Source organism: Panulirus ornatus, chromosome 15 (assembly GCF_036320965.1).
Source record: "Panulirus ornatus isolate Po-2019 chromosome 15, ASM3632096v1, whole genome shotgun sequence".
Taxonomy (NCBI): Eukaryota; Metazoa; Arthropoda; class Malacostraca; order Decapoda; family Palinuridae; genus Panulirus; species Panulirus ornatus.
The window spans coordinates 5,266,600-5,289,765 of NC_092238.1; the positions used below are offsets into that span (position 1 = coordinate 5,266,600).

The window sequence follows — 23,166 nt, forward strand, 5'->3', positions numbered from 1 at the left end:
CAGTAGCTATATCATACACACCCTACGACACACTGGAAGTGACTACTTTCAAAATGACTACATCAAAAGGTCAGCTCAGGGTCAACAGCTGGCTGCTCACTTGGATACAAGTTTTATTCATTTTCTAAACTTCGAGGAAGCAAACTCTATGTGTGGCATATGTGTATACTGCTGTGTGTTGTGTATGTAGCTGTATGAGCATAGTCTATGTATATGGAAACTAGTGATGTACGTATGTGCCTCTGTATACGCTATATCCTCGAGTCCTTCATTGCTAATTTGACTCTGCGTCTGCATGACACCTTAGTGCGCATACATATACATATGCGATGAATATCTACATATATACATCAGGACCACAGGTCATGTGTGTGGGCAAGGGAAGCGCAGAGCAGATGAGAAACAAGTGTTCGGTGTTGTCTCAGTACGGTGGCTGCATGTTGAGCAAGGGAGGTTCTCAGTGTTTGTAATGCTGGAGAAATTAGCTAAACTTTGGCGCACAAACGTGAAAGTGTGACCCGTGTATGTCTGGGGAGTGTAGTTTCAGGGGAGTGTATATCCGGTGGTACAGAGTTCAACAGTGGGTTGTGAGCGGAAAAGATCGTTGCTAAAGTGTTTCTTGGACGATTTTCGGTAAGTGTGTGTCATGTCAATGAAGCGCTTGCTTAAAGATGGGGAGAACCTGTAGGTACTGGCGATTGAAGCGTGAGGTTAAGATAGGCCTTACATTTCTGCATAAAGGTTTGTAGGTGGTTCTGAAGTGGATTCAAGGGGATCAAATGCACTTACATAGAGTAGGATTTCGAGCATTTTAGCGTGGCATTGTACTAAAAGCATTTCCCTTTGGCTGTGGAGGCGCTGAACTTCGGCGGCTGCTAAGCTTCCAGTAATTGTTATGAGCGATTTACACTTCTATATTTCGCTGTTGAAAGGGTTGGTAAACACGCAAATGAGGCAGGCATAGCTGAGAGTGAAGCAGATATGTTATGTATAGAGGACACGGTTTATGGACTTTGTGTTGATGTTCGTGATGTGGGAAGTGATGTGCGAGTCAAATGGTATACCCAGTATGGTTGATGTTTTGATGATTGATTCAAGGTGTTGGTGGAGGAATTTCATAGGTGTGTATATATATATATATATATATATATATATATATATATATATATATATATATATATATTGATCCTACACATACACACACACAAGCGCAAGTTTGTAAAAGTAACACATGACCTTACGAAACCCACTTACGTAAAATATCAATAATTACGTCGCAATAAAATGGCATCAAATTGCATATCGCTTTATCAAAACTTGAATAATAATAATAATGATAATAATAATAATAATAATAATAATAATAATAATACCATAGTGCCTAGGAAGCATCATTAACCACACCATCTTCGTGATATAACAATATCCCATCATGGTCTATCACGTGGGTGTAAAAATATATATATATATATATATCCCTGGGGATAGGGGAAAAAGAATACTTCCCATGTATTCCCTGCGTGTCGTAGAAGGCGACTAAAAGGGAAGGGAGCGGGGGGCTGGAAATCCTCCCCTCTTGTTTTTTTTTTTTTTTCCCAAAGAAGGAACAGAGAAGGGGGCCAGATGAGGATATTCCCTCAAAGGCCCAGTTCTCTGTTCTTAACGCTACCTCGCTAATGCGGGAAATGGCGAATAGTATGAAAGAAAAGAAAAAAAAAAAAAAAAAAATATATATATATATATATATATATATATATATATATATATATATATATATATATATATATATATATATATCAGTAATATGACTGTCTCAATCAGGAGGTAAACAGACACCCGACACGGAGGGTGACAGACAGACAGACAGACAGACGAGGGGAGAACATCCGGCCAAGAAAGCCACCAGCAGTCGACCACTCACGCCCAGGTTCTGTTTCCTCGAAGAGCCGTCTCGTGCAACACGTCTCGCTCCGTGAACTCAAGAGCTAATCTCAATACCCAGCTGGACGGCATGGCGGACTCGGTGTGATATATATCTACAATTCAGCGGTACTGGAAGGTATTTGTTAAACGAGCTCGGGAAGATGATCTATCGCTGCGACGCCGATAGATAACCGTAAAGCTTGTACAAAGAAAGCTTAAGCTGACTGTCGCTGCGACGCCGATGGATGACTGTAAAGCTTGTACAAGGAAAGCTTAAGCTTAATGTCCGATGTCATCTTCACCATAGAAAGAGTAAAGATTAAATTGTAAAGTTCCTTATGAGTTTGTACCCTCATCTCTTACCCCGTATCATTAAGGGACAAGCCAAGAGATGGAGGGGCAATTAATTTCCTTGCACATACGGATTACTGGATAAATCAACTTCTCCTACAAAAGAGACTCGTCTTAATTATCGAGATTCCCACAAATATCTGAATGATGTGCGAAGAGATGGTTTAAGATTTCATCAGAAAATCTTACCAAGTCCGGCGGGAGTTTTCGGAAAAGTCTTCCCCGCGTCCATGAATCTGTTCCAATAATGTTCCGGGAGGATAATACAAACAACGAACCAGTTATCGCCACCATAAGCGTTTTAGTGTCTGCCACGTTTTCAATACAGTTGTCTCGACCTTTATGCTTATCATTCTTTCTTCAATTAATGTCAAAACGCAGAGTACACTGGAAGAAGAAGAAGAAGAAGAAGAAGAAGAAGAAGAAGAAGAAGAAGAAGAAGAAGAAGAAGGAGGAGGAGGAGAAGGAGGAAGAGGGCATCCTTTTCGTCATGGCTGCACCTGGGCGACGCACGCCAACTCTCAAAATTCTAAATTATATTCGGGAAGATGGATCCGTCAAGTGTCCTGGCTGCTCGTTCCACAGGAGTGACAGGCATCCACCGCCCACTGAGCCATAACAGATTCTCTTACGACTACGTACACCTCAGTCTATAGCAACAGGTTTGGCCACACTTCTCTCTCTCTCTCTCTCTCTCTCTCTCTCTCTCTCTCTCTCTCTCTCTCTCTCTCTCTCTCCTGTTGCTACCGTTCAATGGGTTGCTTTCGAGGTGGTCGCCACCGTTTAAAACAGCTGTTGTTATGGACTTTAAATAAATGACTGTTTCACACATGCGCACTGAACTACTCAGTGTATGGACGGAAAATTGCTGCAATAATCGCGATTCATTCGTTTCTTTGGCGGGAAGTTCGTGAAAAGGAAATTCAATTCTCGGGATGTGCCGGATATTCAAAAAATTTGCGATGTTCAAAATATCCTGTTCTACAAATCAGGTCAAATACCCCTGAAGGAATCTCGATAATTACAACAAATATTCTTCAACAGGAGGTGTCGATTAGACCCTCAGAACATACTGAAACAATGGAAGTAACTTGTTACCTGACGGAGGCGTGGACGAGGAACGAATACAGAAATTAGTAACTCGACCCGAGGGTTTCGGAAGGCACAGGCGGTAGAGGCCCCGGTAGCTGCGATGACGGCGTGTTGACGAGGGTGAGGGAGGTCGGGATTATCCTCAGTCCTTCTTGCCTTAGCCCAACACCCACACTCCTCCACACACACACACACACACACACACACACACACACACACACACACACACTGTCATCTCCCTTCCCCACACCTCCAACAACACCCAAAACCCTTTCCACCACTCATTTTTTCCCCCCCTGTACTCAACCCACGAGCCACGCCTCTTACAACTCGATACACGAGAGACATTCTCTCTCTCTCTCTCTCTCTCTCTCTCTCTCTCTCTCTCTCTCTCTCTCTCTCTCTCTCTCTCACATCCACACATTCACAGCTTCTTTCGCCTGACCTACACGTTCCTCTTTCATCCACAAGCCTTACAACCTCTACACTCGCACGACGCCACCAGCCTACGCCCCAATGCATGCATCCCTTATCAATCTTCAATCTTATTATCCTCACTCTATGCGCACTTTCTTCACGCTACCACACCATCATAGCCATCCTCCCCGCTACATACGAAAACGTCCCTCACACTTTCACACCCACGCACTCCTCACTCTAACTCTTCGCATTTCTACACGTGCACCATCAACGCCTTACACAACTACCATCCAAATGTGTTCACACATCTGCGTATTGCAACTGCCTTTAAAAGCGGTCACAAAGGGTCACGCATCACACAGGGTCACACGCATCACACAGGGTCACGTATCGCAAAGTGTCACACGATTTACGTCTATGACAGTCCTTATCAACGCTGTACACATTGGAACGTAGAGAGTCGCTGCTGGGGCGCCTGAAGCAAAGGAAGACTCCACGAGAGGTGTTCATCGTTATCAATCAAGCTCCGCGCTGGTTGGCGGAGACGCGCGCCTTCACACGTAACGCGTTAAGCTACACGAACACGACTTCAAGCTAAACAAGTTTTATCACGAGGGCGTTCCAGGAAAAACCACATCTTAAAGCCAGCGAGTTTCTATGGTACAGAGACCGACATAAAATGAGACAGACGGAGGACATTTTGGTCGCGACGCAGAAGCAGGTTATGGAAGGGAAGATCACAACCCGTGGAACGCCAGAGAGAGAGAGAGAGACTATCCACATGGGAGACACCTTGGTCCCGCTAATGAGACAAACTACACACCACAGAGACTCCAGATGACACTAGTGAGAAGAGATAACGCCCGGGAGAGACGCCCATCAACACATACGGCTCTAAGCAACACACACACGAGAGAGAGAGAGAGAGAGAGAGAGAGAGAGAGAGAGAGAGAGAGAGAGAGAGAGAGAGAGAGAGAGAGAGAGAGAGAGAGAGCGCACTTCGCAACACTAGCGAGAGAAGTTATACACAAGAGCCGCCATGTGACAAATGTAAATGGAGATCAGGAAGGGTAAATAAACAGGGGTCCCCCAGTAAGGCAAGACGTCTTGCACCAAATTAGTGACACAGACGGAGTCAGCGAGGGTGACAGGCGGGAAACAGAACACTGCATCCCACCCTCAGCCACCCTCGCCTGACGTCCCGTCCCGTGACGTCAAGAGAGGATGAAAACAACTTGTAGAAACACATTAATCTGCCATTAATTGAGCTAACGACTTTATAATTGCCGCCAGCAGAGGAGCCCCTTGTTGTTTCTGAGGGAGGGCGCACATGGAGGGGATGGGGGGAAAAGGGGGAGGAGAGGAGGAGGGAGAGTGATGGGTCGGGGAGGAGGACGAAGTGCTGCCAACATCACCGCGTTCTATTTTACACACCCGCGACCTGAATGACAACGTGAGTCGCTTGAGCCACAAGTCTACGAGGAGAAACTCTTGTTAGAATATCAAACTGGCGCATCCGAGGAAGGAGAGTATTCACGGATGAAAGGTAGTCGTGTGTGATGCCGGCAGCAGACGTCAAAGACCCTGCCGAGCAGCAGAAGCAGAAGCAGCAGCAGCAGCAGCAGCAGCAGAAGCGGTGGTGGTGGTGGTGGAGGCAGCAGCAGCAGAAGCGGTGGTGGTGGAGGCAGCAGCAGCACCAGCCGTCACCCTGGTGACAGATCTGGCCACAAATGTTTTCCCAGTGCCAAAGGTCACCGCAAGAAGCCGCCCACAGTTAGTGTAGCGGCGACTCGTTAAACTGCGATCACAGCGCCGTCAGGGTGGTGTTGGCGAGGAAGGGAGGGAGGAGGAAGGGGAGGAGAAGGAGAAGTAGGAGGAAGATTGACAAGAAGACGCGACACGGGAGAGCACCTTGTGGTTCCTTGGGGGGAGACTACATATGATACTTGAGCACAGCTTGTGGCGCAGGCCATATGGTGCCTCCACTGGCCGTGTGAGGGGGAGGAGGTGGTGGTTCTCCCACACATCATGAGGCACGTCCGCATCAGGTGGTTCACGTCTACGGCGCGCGTGTTGCTTCGAAACGATCGTTTGACATCACTTGTCCTTTTGAGCCCGCAGCGCCCTCAAAAGTCTGATCATTTAAGGGGAAAATGAGATAGAGGAAAAGAAGAAGATGGGTGATGGGAAGCCTCATCAACCACCCCCTTCCCCCGGCAAGTAGACAGGTCTACCTTCTGAAACTGATTATCTACAAAATGATCAATATGATCATTTCACCTGCCCTGAACTTTGATCAATGGTCGCTCCCCACCGGAGCACCGGATGACCAGCCGCGTCGCCTCTCCTTGACAAACACATAATCTGTGGGAAAAGCCGAGCGACTAATTGAACCTCGACAAGGGAACTAATGAGAAAAATCCCCGACGTGGCCGAACCTGAGCAGGTAGAGACCGGAGGAAGCGAGCTAATTAATGCCATCCACCACTTGTGAGCCGCACCCTGGTCAGTCTTAAGAGATTACTAACGGACATGACATCCAAAGCCACGACTGCGTGTGTGTGTGTGTGTGTGTGTGTGTGTGTGTGTGTGTGTGTGTGTCGCACCACCACAAGCATCTACACCCGTCATACCACCACCTACACTTAACGTCTTTAAATCTACACCAACTACACTCACCGGTCCGTTCCTCTATCTACACTTGGTACACCACCTCCCTCTCTCCCCAGCGCCACTCACACCACACAACACCTCTTACTTTTGAAACAATCGTGCTTGCACCCTCCAAAGAAAGGCCACCTCCCTATCAGAAAGCTACCAGCTATACGCCACTAACCTACACTTATTCCTGAGCCATGACGCCTCCTACAGTAGCTAACACCAGTACAAGTAGGTCGTCGTCCACAGGAAGCTCGGTGGACTACGGCCTTGCAGAATCCACAGTTTCTGCCAATGTCATGAAACTTTGTGGAGAGAGACATGACGTAGGTCGGTGGTGCGACGCCCCACCGAAGATGGTATTCATATTTCGCCGTCGCGTTTGTTAAGAGCGCGGCTGCCGGAGCGATATGGGTGCGGTGGCGGCCTGGCCAAGGTACCTCATGGGAGTGGGTGCGGCCTGGCTGAGGGGGGTACCTTATGGCGGCGGGGATGTGGACTGGCCAAGGGGTACCTCATGGCGGCGGGTATGACCACACCATTTACACCTGGCCACACAGCACAGTGTTCGATAATGGCCCCGGTCAGGGAGCGGGAGCCTCTGTCTCCTGCCTTGTCGGAGGGTGTGTATTGAGGATGGGGAGGGAGGGGCGGGGGTGAGGGGTGAGGAGGACGGCGGGGAGGTGACAGTGATGATGGGGGGGGGGAAAGGGGGCGGGCGGGTGGTAAGTGGGTGACGACAATGAGGCGTAAGGAATAGCTAGGGAGGTGGCAGAGGGTAACGAAGGCTCCGGGGGTGGACTGTCATGCTCTCAAGATTCTTAAAAGAACATCCATAAGACTTTCGAAGTCTTCTTCGTGACTTCGATGTGCCAGAATCTTAAAAAGAGTCGACCGACTGGTAGTTACAGGCCTTAGCTCCCCTCCGAGATCATCTCCCCATCCTTCTCCTCCTACTGTGTCAGACAGATCCTCCCTCCTGGAGCCTCCAGCAGCACTCTCCACCCCTCCAGCAGACTTCCCTCCCTTCCTTCCAGGACCCACGCCTCCCTCTCGTAACATGGTAATCTGGTACGTGTATTCAGTATAGGCGTTGCGGCATGAACCTCACACTAGAACTCAATTTCCAGGCCATAGAGCGCCCTGCAAATGGGCCGTAGGTCAAAAGAATTAACCTTCTCTCTTTCTGGTCATAGAGGTGGTTCTGGTGATGGGCACGTGGAGGGGTTAAGACCCCGGGGTGATGGAGGCGAGGTGGGGGACCAATATCGGGGATAGGGGGCGACCGAGGTTGGAGGGACTTCATGGGTATGGCCCGAACAAAGCCAAGGCGTCACGATTCAAAGGAAGCCGATGTAAACTGGAATCAGGACCTCCCCCCCCTCTCTCTCTCTCTCTCTCTCTCTCTCTCTCTCTCTCTCTCTCTCTCTCTCTCTCTCTCTCTCTCTCATCCTCTTCCAATTTGTCTTCCCTCCTCCTCCTCCTCCTTCTTCTTCCCCGAGTTGAGCAATCGTGGGGATGTCAGTCTTGAGGTCACATTGTAGACTCTATAAACAGTGAGGGTTAAGGAAAGAACGATGTCATGGCTGAGAAACACGTCGCTGCACGGCGTCGCTGGGGTTCCAAATGACCCGGACTTTTGAGTCATAAAGGGAGACATTAACCACACACACACACACACACACACACACACACACACACACACACACACACACAACATGACATTACATGTTTTGTGTGTGTGTGTGTGTGTGTGTGTGTGTGTGTGTGTGTGAGTGTGTGTGTGTGTGTGTGTGTGTGTGAGTAACCACGTCCAACATCAGCGAACCCCAAACTCATCTCCTCATTCGAGACCTGAGTCAAGGGTGGATGGACATACTCTCCAAGGTTGACCGTGAACCATTCACGGGTGGAACACTGCAAATGACCCCACGACACCCCCATCAGGTGAAGGGGAGACGAGGTGAAACAAAGCATGTGGGGTGAGGGGAGGAGATGGGGCTGCGTCACGGATAACCTCCCCTCACTCGTCCCCCCGCCGATTTGCACACAAGGATGAGAAAGGAGGAGATGTAAAGGAGTGTGGAGGGATAGACTGATGGCTTGAAGGACGAGAAAAAGGGTGTTGATGGTGGAGGGAGGGGGGGAGGGAGGGAACTAGCGGTGTGGGGAGAGAAGGAGAGAGGGGGAGAGCGATAGAAAGCGAGATGGACCGAAGTGGGTAGGGAGAAGAAGAGATAACGGAGAGATAAGGAGAGAAAAATGGGAGGAGACACGAAATAAATGATAGAAAGAGAGACACGGTAAGAGCCATCATTGCACCACATCCACCCATCCAATTCCCTTGTCTACCGCGATCCTCCTACGGTAGGGTGGCGCAGGCAGGCAGGCAACAGTGGAAGGACCGAAATGAGGGGCAGATGACAGACGAGACGAGACGAGACAGGGAACTGGGAGAGGGGTCAGAACAGATGGCTTGGGGGAAGTGAATCTGGGATGCAATTAGACCACTGTGGGCTAACACAGTTACCAGTTATTAGCAAGCGATTGTGACTGTTGAGTTCCCATTATTCCCTGAAAACGCAATCCCGACCAACGACCTAACGACAGAAATCCTTTTATAATGGAGCAAATTGTCCACACGGCATTCCATGGTTGAGGGAGGGCGTCCGCAGCGGATGATGTAAGCTTCAGTCTTTAGTAACGACTTGGTGGCGCTTCTTAACAAGAAGACTCATTAACAGTCCCAAGGAGTCGTAAGTCTCTCGTCTCTCCTCCCCGACCCATCCTCCCGTCTCTCTCTCTCTTTTCCTCCCCGAACGGTCTCCTATCATCATCTCCTCCCCTCACTCCCTCCCTCCCCTTTCAACTTATAACCTTCTCTCACTCTTCCCTTCGGTGTCACCCCCTGTTTTTGCCATCAGGAATCCCTGTTGTTTGGACACATAACCAGGTGCTTACCGCCGTGGAGAGGGGGAGGGGGTAGAGGGAGAAGGGGGGTATACACAGTAGATGGAAGGGGAGGGGGAATAGGTGTCGGTGGTTGGGTAACTGGTCCTGAGTCAGTGGTGGGTAGTGGGGGGTAGGGGGTAGAAGGACGTTCCTGGAAAGGGGGGAGGGGTAAAGTACCGAAGGGTGGGTAGTGGGGATGGTGGGAAGGGGGGTAAAGTACCGAAGGGTGGGTAGTGGGGATGGATGGGAACTGGGGAGTGGTGAGGAGGAGGGGCGGAGGTGGTGAGGGGGGGATGATGATGGTACTATCTGTACTTTGTGGGGTTTGAAGTGCGCCACGTACATTGGCTCAATGACCTGAACTATCGTTTGCCCTCACGTCCAACAGCTTACATACTGGGAGGAAACTGGGAATAGGTGAATACCGGAAAGTGGTTAAACTATCCTGGGAAGGACTAGGTACTGGAGGCTGAGGGGGGGAGAGGTTGCATGTAGAGGATAGATATCTAGGGGGTAAGGGTGACGACGAGACGAGGTGGGTATAAAGGGTGGCGACTGTCAGACCTCGGGGACTGGAGCTAAGGAAATGGCTGCTTGCCGGGGCGGGAAGAACTGGTAGGATTATAGTCCGGGAGGGTACTAGAGGGAGAACTGGAGAGTCCTGGGAAGGGGAAGGTGCTGGAGGCTGAGTGTATGACCGGTACTGGAACGGGTGGAAACAGGCCGGGAAATGGAAGGGGGTAACAGATGTTTAAAGCTTAGGGGAATGGAATGGAAGAGGAGGAGGAGGAGGAGGGGTAAGGTTGGTGTGTGTCAGGGATTGTGGAGGGTGATGGTTCTGGGCAGGAGCAGGTATGGACAAGCCTTGCTCCCTGGCAGCGGCCGACATCCTGACACATACTGTCCAGGTTCATCGGGGGATCCAGAGTCCTCGACTGACCATCACGAAGCCGTGAGAATAACCCGCATGAGTCCTTTCGTAAAGGGTTATCTACCATGCAGGCAGCTACAGCCGTAGCGACGGACGAAGTTTTTCGTGTGGTAAAAAGACATCGAAGTTGCGCTAATTTCGGTCGGCAGGTCCACGTCTTCCATCGCCGCGGGAATGGAGGACGGCGTTTGCGGCCTGGGTGTTCGACAGCGACCTCGGGTGGCCATCGCTGTCTCCCACCTTCGATTCCGATCGTCGCTGCGGGCGGCGTGAACTACAACTGGAGGTCTGGGGGTTAGGGTGTGTGGAGGGGGTTAGTGTTGATCTTCCCCTCCCTCCCCCAGTGAGGAGGAGGAGGAGGGAGGCTACGGCCTCCGCCGCCGCCGGAGGAGGAGGAGGAGTAGCAACCCTCGAAGGGAGAGACATTGAGACCGCCGGACAATGGGCTGAGGCGTAGCAACAAAGGCTGTGTCGATGTCAAGAAGACGCGAAGACCGGACCCCGTCGGAGGGATGGGCGGGTGGATGGGGGGGACAGGCAGGCGAAGGCTACTACTACTACCACCCACCACCCGTGTCGTCGCTATTTGATAAGGCCCTCGAGTCTTTTATTCCAAAACATTCATAACGAGTCCCAAGTCTTATTTCTTCATTCTTCTCCTCCACTTAAGAGAATAATACTTCCCCTTTGATACGGCCTTGGCTCTTTCATTACTCGCCCATTAGCGCCTCTTTTCAATGTGTTCTTTATTTTCAGAAAACCTTCGCAATTAACCACTTCAAGTCGGAGCTCCGAAACAATGCACCCGAAATGAGATGCGGGACAGATGTGACAGGATCACCGATTATGGAACCTGATGCGCGCGGCTCATAAGGCTCATATCTGTCCACACACCCCGAGGGATTATGGACCTCAAGCCCCCACTGGTGTAGAGCTCAGAGTTCCCACCACCGCCCCTCGGGAACCTCGAGGCTCAATGACACGCTCGCTGGGGGCAGTTTCCCTCCCGACGGCGATCAAGTCGAGCGCTCTCGACGAGAGAGCGAGCGCCCCTCCTCCTCCTCCTCCTCCTCTCCCCCTCCCCCAGCCGGCACAAAGAATTGATAAATATAATTATGTCAAATTTAGAGTTCATTACGGGTCCTTGTGCGGACGCGGCTGGCTGGCTCTGAATGCGCCATTTCAAGGCTTCATATCGATTAGCAAATGAGATCCGTTATGACGTCAACGCTTGTCGTCTGTCCGTCACGTTACGGATGTGACGACCCAACTCTGGTCGTAAGTCGAACTCATGTGACGTAACATCAGCCCGTAGCCATGTTTTTCTATACGTGACGTAACATTCGTATGACGTACTATCCATACGCAACTTAATATGTAACATACCGTCCAAAAGTCATGTAACATTCATACGTCGTCACGTGCCATTACTACGTAACGTAACACTTATACCCAACATACCAACCATACGTAACGTAACGCTTATACAGTCCATACGTAACGTAATATTCTTACGTAACACACCATCCATATACAGCGTAACAACCATACGTAACATGCCACCCAAATGTGACGCAACGCTCACCCATATAACGTAATATCCATACATTAAAAAGACAATAATTTGCAGTATCTCTCCTCCGGAAGCGTAACGTGTATAACCATCGTCAAGTAACGTGTATAACGTTACTGGCCAGCGTCGAGTAACGTGTCGCCCATTTCGAACGAGTGCACTGAACAAAACCTAACCTGTACAAGGTCGGGGCGGCCGTAAAGGCCAAAGTGGGGTAACATAAAGCCTTACCCTTATATCTGGGGCATGTCAGTGCCTTAAACGCGACGGAATGGCGTTTTCTTTGCCATTCGGGGCCTTCGGCCAGCAGGAGCACCTCCTCATACCACCACCTCAACACAGGAAAAAAAAAAAAAAGGAAGAGAAACAAAATCATATCGTTCGATTGTTTAGAATTGGTTTCAAGTTGCTGTTGTTCACACGTGTGTGACACAGCATCACCGTTACTGGTGTGACACAGAGCCGTGGTGTGACACGCGGTGCTGCAGCCACGGCAGGGGCGCGGGAGGGGGGGGGAGGGTTATGACCTTAATTACCGACGCGTAAGTGACCTCGTCTTCAGTGGGTGACACATAGATGACCTCGTCTCCAGTGAGTGACACGCAGATGACCTCGTTATCAGATGACATGCAGATGACCTCGCTCGCCATCGATAAATGACACGTAGATGACCTTATCTCCAGTCAGCAATTAGCATCGTTCAAGAGAACCGTAGATGAAATTCGTCCACATATTGTAAACAGCACACCACTCATTAACAAGATAATGACGACGTGTGATGATGTAGTCACTAATCATCCATCATTAATTCCCTGGTGACGATGATGATGATAATGATGATAATGATGATGATGATGATGATGATGATGATGATGATAATGATGATTATAATGATGACAATGATGATAATGATGATTATGACGATGATGATGATGATGATGATGATGATGATGATGATAATGATGATGATGATGACGATGATGTATTACTCTTCGTCGCAAGCTGATGTGACGTGCGAGATAGTGAGTGATGGAGACAAGGACATCTTCAGCCAGCCCAGAGGACGTGAAATGGATGAACGTCTGAAGCTACATGACGTAGGAGGGAGGGTTGTTCGTGTCGCTAACAATCACCATAACGATTGTAATCCTTTCCGCCCCTCCCCCCTAACCCCTTCCCTCCATCTCTCTCTCTCTCTCTCTCTCTCTCTCTCTCTCTCTCTCTATATATATATATATATATATATATATATATATATATATATATATATATATATATATATATGCCACCGCCTCCCTAACCCAAGGAGTAAACACCTCCAACTCCCCGATAGCTCCTCCCCCTCCACCTCCACCTCCATCCTCCTCCCACGCCCCTCCCTCCCTCCCTCCCTCCCCCTCCCCCCCAGTATCTCTGACGCTGGTGGTAATTACATCACATTGTCCGTTCCTCAATAGCAATAAATAGGGCGCGATTAATCTATAAATAGGCTGTAATTAATGGGCGTAATTTGGTTCCTCCCCCTCCCTTACTCCCTTCCCACCCCTCCCCCCTCCTCCTCCTTTGCCTCCGCTAGAATCAAAAGCACAGGGGGGCAATTTTCACCTTAGAGTTCGCTCACTGATTCTAATTCTTTCCGTGCATCTCCCTCGCGACGAGAGGGGCCTATGCGCCAGCCTGGGGAAGTGGGGGACTTTCGCACCTGTCGCAGGGGAGGTGTAAGAGCCGGTTTTCCCCTACAGAAGCTGCGGGCCGCATCCACCCAGGGGTACCAGACTCTCCTAATATTTTCTCCGATTTCCCTGGGTCCTTCCCGCGAGCAAATTGCAGTGTATCGGAATAGAGCCATTTAGAGCCGTTTCCGGACGGCGTCTGGAGTGTTGGAGGAGGAGGAGGAGGAGGAGGAGGAGGAGGAGGACCAGGAGGAGGAGGAGGAGGAGGAGGAGGAGGAGGAGGAGGAGCACGAGGAGGAAGAGGCGGTGGGGCGACGCGACTGAAGTTCTGAGAGGCAGAGCCCAAGTGTTGAGACAGAGGGCAAAGTGGATGGGTGTTTACAAGAGACGGAAAGGAAAGAAAACGAATAGAAGAAGAGAGAGGAAAGGGGGAAATATGAATGAAGGATAGCGTAAAGGAATGGAAGAGGGCAAAGCATGAGGCGAGGGACGGGTTGATAGGTAATGGGAGATGGGACGCCGCTGATGAACAAGGGAAACGGAGACCAAAAGAAGTAAAATGAGGTACACAGATGTTGACGTCATGAGAGATACAAGTGAAGAGAGTTGCCAGACGATGGATTTGGATATTAGAGCCGTCATTACAGCCTTAATTTAGAACGTAGAAAAAAAATACAAATCTACATTTATCAAGAAATCTACCACCTTTCTACCACAGTCCGACATACGTATGTCCAACTCTCGTCTACCGTTCTCTACACCACACACTCCTCTAAGTTCGCCCTCAAACCACATCATTAACCTCAATTAAACACTAATTACTTTTACATCATCATCATCATTATCTAACGTAATTTACCCTGAGAATATTCCATATACTCGACGGCCACCATTTTCTGTTCTCACCCCACCCTACATCTTCTCCACCCTTGCGGTATACCAACCAAACACCATACTAGCTTCTGGGAGTATACCCTCCACTTTGGTTATACCCCTGTATGAGTATACTCTTTCGTGACAGGCCCGCCTTTCAGAACGGGGTATAACGAAACGACCCCATTATACCCCATTTCCAAAAGGGTCGAGTATAACCCCTTACCCCTATTTACGGCGTATAACCACGAGCAAATTAGACCCGAATCCGATTCTGGCTAGAGTAGACAGACCCCCTCACTGCTAGACTAGGACAACAGACCCCCGAGGGATCCGAGCCAGCAGCATACCCCCACAGGCCGAGTATAACGAAGGGAGGGATGGAGGGAGGGAGGGAGGGAGGGAGGGAAGGCTGCCAAACTGTGTGCGGAGGGAGGCAGCTCCTGGCTGAGCGATGTGTGATGAAAGGCTTCAATTGGGATAATTTGCTACTAATTTGTGCCCAATTCAGTCGCGGCTCGCGACACGGGGCTCCTCATGTCGCTGCGGGCGGCAGTGTGGCTCTCTCTCTCTCTCTCTCTCTCTCTCTCTCTCTCTCTCTCTCGTGTCTGTCTAGCCTTTCCTCCCCCCCCCAGTAACTCCTACACACACACACACACACACACACACACTCTCACTCTCTCTCTCTCTCTCTCTCTCTCTCTCTCTCTCTCTCTCTCTCTCTCTCTCTCTCGTGTGCGTTGTCGGATAACCTGCCTTCCCTTCACAATTTCTAAAAGGCTCCTTAACGACTCCAACCGGTGATTTAACATCTATTCGAACAATTACGAGGGAAAGCGAAAAGACAAAACACAACATGAGAACTGCATTACTGTCATGCAATCCCACGACCCTTTCTCCAAGGGGGGGGGGGGGGGTTGCTCCTGCAAACCCTGCGCTACATTCAGTAGCAGGGAAAGGATAGACTCCTACGAAGCGAAAAGTTTTGTAATGAGACGATGATAACAATACAGCCTTGTCAAACCTCAAGCCGGCGGAGTCCGGTAACACTTGAATAAGACATGACACAGAGAAACAAGCCGTCGAGTGGGTAATGTTTCTGTGCTGGTCGAGAGAAAAAAAAATCGACCCAATCATTTTGGGTAGCAGCCTCTGGCAACCTGGTCCAAAAGTCTCCTCGTCTTTGGGCAATTTTAATCAAAACGTCAAAATTCATGAAAATAATCAGTCAACATCATCAGATTTTGACCTGCTAATCTAAATCTGTCAGTTCCAAACTGAAGAATGAAACAGAAGAGGAAAAATGAAAAAAAGATTCGTTTCAAAATAAAGATTTCTCTGGAGCCCAATTTTATCTGAAGTTGAAAGGATGTGTTGGTTCGGTTCGAAGTGTAAGTTTGGATGCAAGTGTTGGTTGAGGCGCATGTGCTGGATAAGTTTTAGGACGTTTACTTGTTAAGTTTAAGCGCAATCGTTGATTAAGCTTAAGTGCAAGTGCTGGTTAAGCTTAGGTGCAAGTGTTGGGTAAGCTTAGATGCAAGTGTTGCTTAAGCTTAAGTGTAAGTGTTGGTTAAGCTGAAGTGCAAGTGTTGGTTAAGCTTACGTACAAGTGATGGTTAAGTTTAAATACAAGTGTTCTGGTTAAGCTTAAGTTTTTAGTGCAAGCATTGGCTAAGTTCAAATACAAGTGTTGCTGATGTTTTAGTGCAAACTCTGGTCAAGCTGAAGCGCAAATGTTGACCAAGCTTGAGTGACAGTTTTGCTAAGTACAAGTGTTGATTAGAACTTAAGCGCCAAAGCTGTTTCAGTCTTAAGTGTTAGAACAAGCTGAGCTTAAAAACAGCAAGTCTTGTTAAAATCTGCGTCGAAATATTGCAGTCTTGTTGTCGTTTTCGTTAAAAACAGAAGCATGAATATTTTCTTCTTATTTCGGTCACCGAAGCAGCACAATCCTTTTAGTCTGTCACGCTTAAAAATGCTTTCATATCTACACATGTTTCGTTCATTCTTTCCCACTCGTTTCTCTCAACGTTTGACTCACAGTAATTCCTTTCCATTCATCATCATTCCTGGACTGCAGGCTCTCCTATGATGGGTATACTCCCATCTTCCTCCCACTTGTTGTACATATCTTCCCTGTAAACTCCCTCTTCCCACCTGGGGAACTCCCTCATCCCTCCCTCGAAGCGATCAATCAGGGAGCGTGACTGGCGCTAAGCAAGTTTCCCCAAGTCAGAGTTGTAGTGCAATTTGGTTTGGTCGGAGAGTGGCAACGCCGCATACCAATAGTGTGTGTATGTGTGTATGTGTTTCTTGTACACACTTCGTATACATTGTCATATCACAGTCTACCGGTATACCTAATGGAAAGTGTGTATGAGAGTTCGTCATGGCTTTAAGTATAAGTGCGGTGACTTTACTTGACGATCCCTGGCGACACGTGGTGAATATACTGGTTTATGCAAAGGAACTGAGAGAGTATTTGTTACGCGTCGTCGTAACAAATGTCTGCAACCGAGGCACACTGATACCCTGCCAAGCACCTATCTGTTGCACGTCTCCGGCCCTCCCTCACCCCCAACACCCGAGCACTGCCACAAACCTGGACCCCTTCCCTCCCTACTAGTAGTGCCATGAGGAGCCTTCCCTACAAGCAGAGTGCCAGGTGGGGCCTTCCCTACAAGAAGAGTGCCAGGGGGGGGCCTTCCAACCGTCAGAGTGCCAGGAGAGGCCATCCCTACCAGCAGAGTGCCAGTAGGGTCCTTCCCTACCTACACAGTGCCAGGATGGGCCTTCCCTACCAGCAGAGTGCCAGGAGGGGGGCCTTCCCCACCAGCAGAGTGCCAGGAGGGGCACACAAAGGCCATGCAACGTGAGGTGGGGCGCCGCGGACCCCGGGGACCTGATCTGCACCCGACAGCCACTGGGAACCACTGACTTCCTTTGTTCATTGCTCTTTTGTCCCGGCCACCGACATGAGAGACGTGACCCTCCATTGTTTTCTCTTTTAATACAGGTTTGGGAGTTTCTTTTCATCTAATGTGATGTTCTGGTGTGGCTCGAGTCCCATGAAGAGGGTACGTCTTCTTCTTCCTCAAGTCCACTCACGCCCGACATAATGTGTGGGTCATTTTTTTTTTCTCTCTGACTCTCAAAAGATTTGACGAAGTTGAGGACTAAATATTCATTTCATCCAGTTAATGCCTACACTGTACAGCTCTTCAGACTATAATCATATACGAAACTTCTCTTTTTTTTCTATATAGTTCTATAATTGGAGATGATTCATGAAGAGGACCTTATACACCAGGGCTTGCCACTCCTCCAGCAGGTACTTCGCGAGCAAGAAGAACCGATACAGTCAATTACGTGAGTCAAGGAGGGTGCTTTCTTGCCTTGAAAAAGGGAGAGAGGGACTCATCGTCCTCCATGGCCCGATGAGTATGAGGCTCTCCCACCCTCACCTGAATCACCTCTTGTATACCCTTAGAAGGTCGGTAACTGCAGCATAGTGTTGGGGAAACCCCTCCTCCTTCGGCCTCGCTCTGAACCAACTGAGGAGCAAGTTTGCTGAGCAGCTGTTGGTGGGTGAGTTAGTCAAAGCCAAAGTTCCGGTGTTGTAAAACCCACACACACACACACACACACACACACACACACACACACACACACACACACTCATACTACCTCACACTCACCCCTCACACTAGTCCTTCCCAGAGATTCCTATCCATATAATCGAAGGCTTTCGCGACGTGGGCACAAACGAGTTAATAACACGACTTCTGGTCTACCAGTCCGGTTAAGAGTGCTCTAAAACTAGTCATTAAAAAAAGAATCCTTAATTACTCAATGGTTGTGTTTTATGATGGCCCGTTGGCGAAGCCGAGTACCATTTGTTACCCCAGCTGACGACTGTCCATGGCCAATACACCGGGGCCTCTCCACCCGACCGGCAGATAAAAGGAATCATGTGGGGAGGTGAGGCAGCCAAGGGTGCACGGGGCCTTGTTAGCCAAGTGCTGATGGAGGACAAATTAACACAAAAAAAGATGGCTTATTCACCAGCCGTCAAGGGCTGTAGTTAGGCACACTCCTGCCCCAGAGTGAACAACGTATTGTTTCTTTAAGAGGAATTTCTATCGTTCTTTTCGTTTGGAGGATTAAAGTGTTCGATTACAAGATAGTCAGATGAGAAGAACTGGAAAAAATAAAAAGGTCGACTGGAAATTGGAATACGAATTAGACATGTACACATTCACACACTAGTATATATATATATATATATATATATATATATATATATATATATATATATATATATATATATATATGAAGATATATGCAAAAAAATCAAGGAACGTCTGAACAACCAACACTGGAAACCTATGCAACACCGTCTCTTCATGAGGTGTTTCCTGCAACACCATGAGGAATAATGCTCTAATGATTGTTCTTCGGACGTGAGGACACACCATGAATTCATGGAGGTCAAGAGCTCGACATTCTTCATCTTTCTGGTATATAAATCTTAATCATTTCAAGAGAAAGAGGCCATATTCCTCGCTCACGCCCAGATAACCTCATCTACTTTCTACGTGCCACATAAAAGCCGCCCCCCACCACCCCTACAGGAGTGGAGGGGGATATCCTCCGACACTTCCTGACCCCCGACAGGAGGAGTGGATGGAGTGTCGGAGACCCTTCGGCAGGCAGTTCCTACCTCCTCTGACCCCTTCCCGCCCCCTCCTACAGGAGTGAATGGGAATATCTCACCTGAACCCGAGCCTCAGACAGGTCAAGCCTCATAGCCAACTCTTCCCTGGTGAAGACATCCGGGTACTGAGTCTTCTCGAAGGCTCGCTCCAGCTGGTGCAACTGGTAGGTAGTGAAGGTGGTGCGGGAGCGGCGGACCTGGGGACGAGGGGCACCAGTACACGTCAGCTTCAGGAAGAAGAGAGGAACGCCATTGTAACAGTCTCCACCGGCCGGCCCCCGACGCCAGGCGCGAAGCCTCGCACAGGGGCAGTGTTAGTGATACTCTATGGCACTCTAATGGCGCTGCTCTCTGAATACAACCAGCAACTTAATAGCCAACGAGTCGAGGATGTCTATAAGGCCGTCAATCAAAGGGCAACACAGCAGGGATGTCTATAAGCCCGTCAATTAATGGGCAACCCAGCAGGGATGTCTATAAGGTCGTCAATCAATGGGCAACACAGCAGGGATGTCTATAAGGCCGTCAGTTAATGGGCAACACAGCAGAGATATCTATAAGGCCGTCAATTAATGGGCAACACAGCAGGGATATATATAAGGTCGTCAATCAATGGGCAACACAGCAGGGATGTCTATAAGCCCGTCAATCAATGGGCAACACAGCAGGGATGTCTATAAGGCCGTCAATTAATGGGCAACACAGCAGGGATATATATAAGGCCGTCAATTAATGGGCAACACAGCAGGGATGTCTATAAGCCGTCAATCAATGGGCAACACAGCAGGGATGTCTATAAGCCCGTCAATTAATGGGCAACACAGCAGGGATATATATAAGGCCGTCAATTAATGGGCAACACAGCAGGGATGTCTATAAGGCCGTCAATTAATGGGCAACACAGCAGGGATGTCTATAAGGCCGTCAATTAATGGGCAACACAGCAAGGATGTCTATAAGGCCGTCAATTAATGGGCAAGACAGCAGGGATGTCTATAAGGCCGTCAATTAATGGGCAACACAGCAGGGATGTCTATAAGGCCGTCAGTTACTAAGCCCTATTTCAGGGAGATCTATATTGCCGTTGACCATAAGACTCACTCAACTCTTGGCCAAACAGTTTACGAAAACATCTGAAGACGTTCAAACAAAGTTCAGATGTTATTTTTCTTTTTTTTTGGTCTGCTAAAACTAAATCACTGGATGGTATTTAACTGATGTTCATCTAAAATAAATGTTATATGTTGATCTTGCTTTGATATTTAGAGGGCAGCTACTGTGATTCTATTAATGCCTAGTAGAGTACAAAGACATGATGTATAGCATTATATACGCTCATACCATTACTACATGTATCTCAGGCCTGTGGACAGGCTATTTTGATCACACGGTTCAAACTCTACATCATACACAAGACATACACACAGCAGCCTCATATACTGTACATAGAAACATGATATCATATACGAATTTAAGTGAACATATAAATGAATAAATATATGATTAAACATAATATATATATATATATATATATATATATATATATATATATATATATATATATATATATATATATATATATATATATATATATATATATATATATGCAGAAACATCGCTTGGAAAAGGAAACACGAGAATCCTAAGCGCATTCGTGTATTACCTCATCTTCAGAGGATTCGTTAAATAGAACCCTCTGTAACTCGTCCTCAATAGATGTAGTCATTACACGCATGCGCTCAAGATCCTTGCGTTTCCTTTTTCCCCAGTGGCGTCTCTGCATTCACGAAGTCACGTTGTGTTTGATATCCCACATACACGTATAACGTAGGAGGAACAGTGGAGTGCTCACCTTTCGGGGTTTCTCCGAGTCGAAGGGATCCGTCTGCTGGTCGGGGCACTCGGGAGAGGTGGCGGCGTCCGTCTCCCCCCTCGGGGACACCTCGGGGCTGCCCACACTCACCCCCGACTCTGCAACACCAAAACAAACACGTCCATCAACACACCAGTGTCAACGCTTGACCTCTCAGACGACAAGGGTCACAGACACGACTGTACAGGTCATAAAACAGCTATAATAATGCCCCTTTTTTTTTTTATACAACGGTGTCCTTGAATTATAAGGCCGTATTCTTAATGGCAGAGGAAACGAAGGTAGGAATCATACATACTCGGTGGGTATGTTTAAGGGTGGATGTGGTGTCCACTAGCAAATAAAAGCTGGTAGGATAGTGGGATGGACAGCGGAGCGTGAGGAAAACAAGCGTGGCGCAGAGAATTCTTCCTTCCAACAGACAGTCAACCGCCCCAGACAGATGGGAGTTCAACGTGGTGTTCCGCGGCATCAGTGCGAGCTGATGGCTAGACGGCAGAGGTGAGGTTGTACAAGGTAGACAAGGAGGACCTCAGATCTTTTACGTATAGGGGCGTACGAAGATCTGCATTGGTAATACTCAAGAATGTCATGAGCGGGTTTACAGCACGGAGGCTCCCGGGGCAAGGCGGACTTCAGCGTGTATGTATGTGTGTGTGTGTGGAGGAATGAGGAGAGGGAATCAAGGAGGAGGGGAGAGGGAGGGAGTAAAGATATGGCTCTGGTGAAGTAAGGCGGGTGAGGGTATCATCACAGCGTTGAGGCCACACAGCAGGCAGTGTTGGGAGGAGTAACAACGTGCTCCCACCCGCCAGGGGTAGGCTAGGGTGGTCAGTACGGTGCTCCTCCCCAGCTTGTGTGGCTGGGGAGGAGCGGTACACCCTGGCCAGGCCGAAGCAGGACATTACAGAGTACGATCCCGTTGGGGGCATTGCAGGATGACCCCCTAAGCATGCACGTTGGGGTAAGATAGTTCAGTGTATGGGGCCCCCTACCACAGACGCTGGATTGGGGCAGCGCGGTGTGGGGCCGCCCCCATCAGCAAGCAGGCCTGGGCTGGTCTGGGCGGGGCGGGGCGACGGAGAGCGGCCGTACACATCTCCCGCGACTGTAATCCTCTATTTGGCGGCCAGCGTAGCGTAAATTGATGGCGGGTGACGCTAAGCTGGCCAGAGGTGTCGGTGAGGTGAGCACCAACCACCATGACCAGGCCGCCACCACCACCACAACACCACCAGTAACGCGTTACCATCAGCGACCGTCATCCATCGCCATACTCCAGTCAGGAGTAACACGCCGTAACGAATGTTACCAGTAACACCCATCACCCGACAGCTAGAATTCATACCTCCTCCCCAGCAACGATGTAACCATACCATCACCACGTCAAGAAGACCTCACCATACCATCACCACGTCAAGAAGACCTCACCATACCATCACCACGTCAAGAAGACCTCACCATACCATCACCACGTCAAGAAGACCTCACCATACCATCACCACGTCAAGAAGACCTCACAATACCATCACCACGTCAGGAAGACCTCACCATACCATCACCACGTCAGGAAGACCTCACCATACCATCACCACGTCAAGAAGACCTCACAATACCATCAACACGTCAAGAAAGACCTCACCATACCATGACTGTCATACATATGACTGTCATACATACACTGTCATGACTAATAAACATGACTGTCATACATAAACTGTCATGACTGATACATAAGATTGTCATATATACACCGTCATGACCGGTACTAAGTGATCAATCATCCGTCTATCTCCCACAAAGTGATTAATCATCCGTTTACCTCCTGCAAAGTGATTTATCATCCATCTCCCACAAAGTGATTAATCCTCCGCATCTCTCCCACAAAGCGATTAATCATCCGTCTACTTCCTACAAAGTGATTTATCATCCATCTCCCACAAAGTGATTAATCCTCCATCTCTCCCACAAAGTGATTAATCATCCGTCTAACTCCCACAGAGTGATTAATCACCGATCCACATCTCCCACTGAATCACGATCAGTCGAAACCCACCTGGCAGTGTTACCATCCAGCTATATCTTCCACCAAGACCATAAAATCAGTCATCCATTTAAAGCACACTATCT

The 23,166-nt window shown here is 48.7% G+C and overlaps 1 protein-coding gene across 3 annotated transcripts in view; it reads right to left on the bottom strand.

Moving 5' to 3' along the window:
* Positions 1-23,166, bottom strand: part of LOC139753710 (uncharacterized) — a 53,867-nt gene that overhangs the window by 4,206 nt on the left and 26,495 nt on the right. Inside the window, exons 2-3 of one of the 3 annotated variants that reach the window (XM_071670441.1) lie at positions 21,016-21,134; positions 19,223-19,360 (exon numbers count right to left, since the gene is read on the bottom strand). In XM_071670441.1, the coding sequence (XP_071526542.1) occupies positions 19,223-19,360; positions 21,016-21,134 (257 nt within the window). Of the gene's footprint in view, positions 1-19,222; positions 19,391-21,015; positions 21,135-23,166 lie in introns of all 3 variants that reach the window. The other 2 variants (XM_071670440.1, XM_071670442.1) reach the window with 2 other exon arrangements.